Source organism: Borostomias antarcticus, assembly GCF_949987555.1.
Source record: "Borostomias antarcticus genome assembly, chromosome: 8".
NCBI classification, from domain to species: domain Eukaryota; kingdom Metazoa; phylum Chordata; class Actinopteri; order Stomiiformes; family Stomiidae; genus Borostomias; species Borostomias antarcticus.
This window is the reverse complement of record NC_140241.1, coordinates 13,794,969-13,802,179: the sequence shown is the minus strand read 5'-3', so window position 1 is coordinate 13,802,179 and position 7,211 is coordinate 13,794,969. Positions and strand designations below refer to the sequence as shown.

Genomic DNA, 7,211 nt, shown 5'->3' with positions numbered 1-7,211 from the left:
GTTGAGAATGGGATGATGTACTCCCCTGAAAACTGTCCCTGGTCTCGTCCAATCATCACTCTGCCTGGTTCCAGTGCCAGTGCCAGATGCTGGTGACTGTCCAATCAGGACCGGCCCCTCTGGTCAGCTCCCGGTGGAACCTGGGTAGGGAGAAGAGAAAGAGTAAAGCAGTTTATGAGGGGTTACTCTCCCCCTGCCAAGCTGAGGGCTCTATGTGTGACAGAGGAAGCGTGGAGAATGACGGGCGCTCAGAGAGGAGTCTAAGACCCCAGGCGGGGGAGGGATGAAGAGGGTCCAACTCCTAACAGGATTCCTGATCAGGATGGGGAGGAAGCTCGTCCTGCTCCACGGGCAAGAAACCGCATTTATATCCCCTCTCTGTCTCTGTGCTTCTCACCCAATCAGACAGTCACAGAGGAGGGGATTGTCCCTCCTAGCTTACTGTATGTCTGTAACTTTGCATGTTGAATCAATTTGAATTTAATGATTTTTTTTGGTGTGTCAACAAATGTAGAGGCCTACCCTTCATGCGCACGCACAGTGCACAGAAAAAAGTAAACATTGTAGGCCAATCTAAGAGTCACAAGTAACTAAAGTGCTGTGTTATAATACATCCATTACATTGTAATAAACATGCCAATGATGAAAGAAACACTGATACCATGGAAACAGATGTAGTAGGCCTGTATAATACTGTATACTGTAAATCAGCTACATCCATACCAAACGTTTGGAGGATTCATGTTCAGTGTGTCCTACATAATGACTGTTCTAAACCGCTACTACACTTTAATCAGCAGTCTGCCTCAAACAGCGTGACTAATATATAATCTCTTTAAAGATTATATCTGTAAATGCAGGTGTAGCGTACGCTTGGACGCTTTACTTGTACTTGCATATGAATACCTGGTTGTTGATTCAACAGACACAGAAAAAGTAAACAACAACACAGAGAAAATAAACAAACACGCATCACATATGTTGTCCTATTAATAATTGGCAGATTAAAGGACAATGCTCGTTTTTGACAACCTGGACCTTATTTCCGGCATATTATAAGACGTTTCACCCACCGAGATAACTTTGGTGTAATTCGGAGGCCTGTAGAAGAAATTTAAAATCCAGCGCGAGCCAAGTATGTCCATGTAATGGCGGCGGACGGGGCACTGAGAATGCAGCTCTAAAAATCTATTTTCTGCCGCGAAACGGTTGTTTTCATCAATCTGTCTTTATGAATCGCTAGTTGTGCTTACATAGAGCGTAGGCCTGTTGTGGTTTTTCACATGCCTCTGTAATATGATCTTTAGAAACGTCTTTAGACACGAAATAGCTTCCCCACTTGCTCCAGCACGCATGCGCACAGCGCGCAAGCGTTGCTCCAGCACGCTGTGCGCATGCGTGCTGGAGCAAGTGAGGAAGCTATTTCGTGTCTAAAGACGGATTGATGAAAACAACTGTTTCGCGGCAGAAAATAGATTTTTAGAAGCTGCATTCTCGGTGCCCCGACCACCGCCATTACATGGATATACTGGCCCCGATGGATTTTAAATTTCTTCTACATGCCTCCGAACTACACCAAAGTTATCTCGGTGAGTGAAACGTCTTATAATATGCCGTAAATAAGGTCCAGGTTGTCAAAAACGAGCATTGTCCTTTAAGTACTGGCAGTGGCGTTGCGCAATTTTTCGGGGCTCCCCCGCAGGTCAATATTCCCACATAGGGACATGGGATAGACATCGCGGCCACTTAAAGGTACCCAACGAAACGTGAATCAAAACAATCCGTTCTTTGTTTATTTTTGAAATTCCTCGATTATATGGTTCCTTGTAGTCTAATAAACATGTTGAATCACTTGAATGTCTTTCCTACCTAGTAATTTCTTCGCAAAATGATATTTAGCTAATGTTTTGAAAACAACAAAGATGTGTGAAATGTCACTATTATGTGCTCCGTGTATTTACGCAATGACGTAGTACGCGATTTCCGGGACCACCTTCTCAAATTTGCTTTAGAGCGCATACTAGTGGTCAAAAACTGCATTGGGTACCTTTAATGCTTTAAAAAATCTTTTTTGTTGCAGGTATCACTGACAAATACAAACAAGTGGCTCTGTATTAGGCTATTATAATAGGAAGCTATTGTAGAACATTCGTTATAGCCTATCATTTGAGTTCACACAACGGGACGGTTCACACAACATATTCTGTATCAAAGAAAAGACGTCTACAAAAAAAAAAAACATATCCTGTAGGCTACAGAGGCTGCAGTCGAGCTGCTTTCTACATGTGTTGTAGTCAGCTTCTTATTTTATACGAGCGTCTCCTGGCATTCTTCTGCGCAAAGTCCTGTAGGCTATAACACTCTTTAGATCTAGACTGTCCTGTATAACACTCTTTAGATCTAGACTGTCCTGTATAACACTCTCTAGATCTAGACTGTCCTGTATAACACTCTTTAGATCTAGACTGTCCTGTATAACACTCTTTAGATCTAGACTGTCCTGTATAACACTCTCTCGATCTAGACTGCACGCGCGTCGGCTCTCAATACTAAGGATGATAACCCAGACAGTCTCTCTTGCAACATTGTGCTCCTCAAATATGTCTTTATTCATTTAAGTTTTGAGAAAGATCTCTCGGCACTGGCAACATTCACAGGTAGGCTATTGTTAAAAACAGTTTCAGTGATGTGGCAACATAGGGGATACTTGGCAAAATGGACTGATTTTGAATGAGCAGGGTTTGTGCAAGGTATTTGATTGTTCCACGCTCAATTTCCTTTATAAGTAGGCCTGGAGCATTACGGTGGGACAGGATCTGGAAAGGAAACTCGGCTGACAAGTCGTCTTTATACTGGGCTGCTAAAGCACTAGCGGACTCAGACAGATCCGTGTCTGTTGCACGCAAAACTTCACGGGCCATGCACTAGCCACTGTAAGAACAAACAATAATTCCAATGTAATCCATAGCCTACTCCTACCCTACTGATTATAGCCTACTGTGATCACTCATTCTCGAGCAGTGCTGATACTCTATGGATAATAATATTTTCTATTATTCTACCTGTCTCGAAGCGTGAGGCATGGCTAGCTGGCTCGGCTGTACCGGGGCTGTGATGTCTGTCTGCCTAGACTCGGAGCTGACCAGGGGGTTGCTAGTGGTGACCGGGCCCGGTGGGGAGCTACAGTAGCTGGCTGGGCTATAACGGGGCTGGGGGCCTGGCTGGGTTGTCTGTCCGCTGCCTACCTGAAGTCGGAGCTGATCAGGGGAATGCTAGCGGTGGCCGGACCGGTAGAGTCTACCTTTGCTGCCTGTTGGAACAATGATTTTATTTTTGGTAGCTTTGCCCTCTCCTGTTCGGCTTTCGCTCTCGTTGTTTTTCTGAGCACCGCTTGGGTATTTGCGCTTCATTTTTAGTTTTTACCGGCAACACAATTTATAGGCTGCTATTTGTAGGCTACTGAACTTTAAATTAGCAATGCTTCCCGCTTTGTTTTGAACGCTGCCCAGCCTGCCAATGAGCATTCATGATCCTATCACAGATGAGCAAATAATTATTAGAATGATACACTTGACGGGGTGCCTAGCAACATATAAGGGAAGGGGGCTGCCCTCTGCATCCTATTCCTGTTACCACTTTGGAAATCTAAGAGGTTACAAAATGTCAAGGAAAAACAAATCTAGTGGGGCCTCCTGAGCTCTGGGGGGGTGCAGGGGCCTCTGGGACGCCAGTGGGTACTGGAGAAAACATATTAAATACATTTAGAGAAATAGAGAACATTTCTCTTAGTAGCCTTCAGAGATGTTTTGGTACTAAAAAGCCTGTATATTTAGATGTTTTGAAGCCTGTATATTTGGATGGCTGAATGTGAATGAGTGTTGATCTGGACGTGCTGGCTGGCTTACTCATACACAGCGGTCACTATTTTCCTGTGTGGTGTGTCGTCCTGTGTGGCGGCCACTTTGAAGATCCTGGTGGCCTCTGGGTCCTCGGGCCCCTCCGCACACGACAGGAGCCAGAACCGGATCACCACCAAGCAGAACTTCCTACCTGGGCAGAGATGAGTTGACACACACACTTACATACTGTAGACACACACTTATATAGATGCAAACACTTTGGCCTGTTCAAACTACACAAATCCAGCCCGATTGTATGCCGATTTTTGTGTCCAGTGTCGGGCCGGATTTTGAATGTCGGGGACAACGAAAAGCTGTGTAGTGTGACATAATAGAAGATCAGTGATTTGGTGTCTAGGACGCACTACAACACCCCGACATAAAGTCTAGCATGTCAGAATTGTTTGTATTTTCCTGCCTAGTCTGACATCTCCTGCCACCATGCCTATGACGTACCTTAACACTGACCAATAGGATGACAGTGTTCTTTACATGTTAACACATCCGTTAACTCAAGTTCTCAATTCTCCTTGAAGGATGGACAGCCCATATGCCTACTGTCCTCTTTGTGACACCCAAAAATTGTGTAGTCTGCTCAGGCCTTTACATAGATACACACACTTACATAGATACACACACTTACAAAGATACACACACTTACATATAAATGCACAATTATTCTGAGTGTACACGCACACACACACACACGCGGTGGTGATGAGGAGTCATCAGTACCCCGCTGGTCCTGCACCACAGACACGTCCTCCGGCAGCAGGAACAGGATATCGTCTGGGGAGACGGACAGCTGCCCTCTCTGGACCACGCTCAGGGACCTGCACCACTTCTCAATGTAGTCCACCATCTGAAATAAAAACCTGCTTCACTAAATTATGTTTTAATAGGGGAGCATGGATATAAAGAGAGTTGATCTCTGATGTGATGTGAGCGAGCGTACCTCACTGGACACCACAGCCCTCAGCTCCTCAAAGTTTCCAGTGGACATCATGCCGGAGATGTGTACCAGAGCCTAGAGGAGCACTACTAGTCAGTCAGGTTAGGGGCGTTTCAGCCAGCCATCCGCCTGTGGCCCAACTAGGATAGACTACTAACTAGATTAGACTAGACTACTAACTAGATTAGACTAGACTACTAACTAGATTAGAACCAACTAGGCTAGACTACTAACTAGATTAGACTAGACTAATAACTAGATTAGACTAGACTAATAACTAGATTAGAACCAACTAGGCTAGACTACTAACTAGATTAGAACCAACTAGGCTGGACTACTAACTAGATTAGACTAGACTACTAACTAGATTAGAACCAACTAGGCTGGGCTGAGTTTCCCAGAGGCATCGTAGCGCTACGTTCATCGTAAGCTATGGCGTTCATCATAGCGCTACGATGAACGTAGCGCTACGATGCCTCTGGGAAACTCAGCCCTGGACTACTAACTAGATTAGACTAGACTACTAACTAGATTAGAACCAACTAGGCTAGACTACTAACTAGATTAGACTAGACTACTAACTAGATTAGAACCAACTAGGCTAGTCTACTAACCAGATTAGAACCAACTAGGCTGGACTACTAACTAGATTAGAACCAACTAGGCTAGACTACTAACTAGATTAGAACCAACTAGGCTAGACTACTAACTAGATTAGACTAGACTACTAACTAGATTATAACCAACTAGGCTAGACTACTAACTAGATTAGAACCTCAGCAGTGAATAATGACTGAACAGACAGGACCTGACAGCTGGAGCTGGTTTTATTTTATTATGAAAATGATATAAGGACACTCCATATGTTACCTGCTTCACTCCATCGTCAAATTCCACAGTGTTCAGGCGCAGTTCAAAACACAGTTCTATTAAATAGATGAGGACCGTGTTCCTGATCCACGTGATTGGGTCCGGGATGCCGACCACGGAAATGGCCGGATGTCCGTCGGTGCGGTTCGGCTCGTTGTCGCTGGTGCAGTAGCGTCTGTATTTCTGACGAGCGAACAACGCACTCCGCTGCAAGTTGCAGGCCAAGTAGGTCGTATCTCTGTCGAGGGGCCGTGTACAGCACACACTGTACATACATGCCCAGGGACGGTGCTGCGGCTCCTTCGGGGCGGAGCGCATCTTCCAAGGGCGCAGCGGGTTCCGCGCCGCCAGGCCGCAGAGATCACGGCTCGAAGCAGCAACCCTGCTCATCCGCCGCATCACGCCCAGCATGCTCTAGGACAGCAAGCCGCAATATTATTTCATTTTGGATTTTACCAGAGCGCAAGATGCACTGAGCCTAACCGGCAACCTTACGTAACTATCCCATGCTGTACCCATAATCCTTATGGGCAACTGGTGTTGGGCGTTTACCTGCCAGATCCAGCAGAGGGCGCTCGGGCTCCATGTATGAGTCAGTTGACGCACTAGGGGTCGCGCATCTCGAGACTAAATTTTCTTTCCAGGCAAAACGTGGACACTTGAGTGCGATGTCATTAACTTTGGATATTATTCAGAATACACCATGCATGGTTGAATATGATAATTTGTCATGTAAAATCGCGTCCGTTACAGATAGCGTCGTCACAGGCGCTCTAGCCTAATTCTTTGACCAGGCCATACTAGTTCGTGTGTGTGTGTGTGTGTGTGTGTGTGTGTGTGTGTGTGTGTGTGTGTGTGTGTGCGCGTGTGTGCGCGTGTGTGTACGTGCGTGTGTGTACGTGCGTGCGTGCGTGTGTGAGAGAGAGAAAGAGAGAGAGACGCGCGCAGTAGTTGAAGTAAACATTCCTCCAGCAATGGGCCGAATGTTTTAGAAAAGCTTTGTTGTTGTTTTTCGCAACTCCCTGCACAGGTGCGCAACATCAGTCCCAAAATCAGACATTTGATCAGTAGACCAAAGAATCATTAAATGCCCACTGTTCTTGGTGATTACAGGTCAGAGGATTTGCGCACGACTGATAATTCGTTTTCCTTTAAGTGCTCAGGCGAATGATTGTATTCACGCTGGATAATATTCCCCCGCGTGAACACAAGCAGAAACCCAGCTGCTTAGCCACGCCCCCCAAAGTTCTGGAACTCACTTTATTGATAGGCTACATAATTGCTAGCGCAGTATGATTATTGAAATGTGTGCGATCCGATTACTGTAGTAATTATAGCCTACATGTTAGTTGAGGTTGCGTTTACATCTATGAGCTGAATGGTGCAGAATATTAAAATAATTGTCTTCATTGCAGACTCAGCCCGCTGTTAAGACAGACGTTATCGCCGTTATCGGCCTAACTGTTTATTGACCTAGTCACTTTTCAGTC

General features: G+C 45.5%; 1 protein-coding gene across 1 annotated transcript; it reads right to left on the bottom strand.

Annotated features, from left to right (window-relative positions):
* On the bottom strand, nt 1–6,156 carry LOC311312343 (m-AAA protease-interacting protein 1, mitochondrial). The gene is made up of 5 exons (XM_084442270.1): nt 5,722–6,156; nt 4,855–4,926; nt 4,635–4,761; nt 3,906–4,050; nt 1–140 (listed from the first exon to the last, which is right to left on the bottom strand). The coding sequence occupies exons 1-5, from the start codon at nt 6,130–6,132 to the stop codon at nt 56–58; spliced, it is 840 nt and encodes a 279-aa protein (XP_084298396.1). The 5' UTR covers nt 6,133–6,156; the 3' UTR covers nt 1–55.
* Nucleotides 6,157–7,211: the final 1,055 nt, after the last annotated feature.

Coding starts and splice junctions, on each gene's coding strand:
- LOC311312343 (XM_084442270.1), bottom strand. CDS start 6,132: ATGCTGGGCGTGATGCGGCGGATGAGCAGGGTTGCTGCTTCGAGCCGT. Junction 4,927..5,721: donor TTGACGATGGAGTGAAGCAG/GTAACATATGGA, acceptor GTGCTCCTCTAG/GCTCTGGTACACATCTCCGG. Junction 4,762..4,854: donor GGGCTGTGGTGTCCAGTGAG/GTACGCTCGCTC, acceptor TTTTTATTTCAG/ATGGTGGACTACATTGAGAA.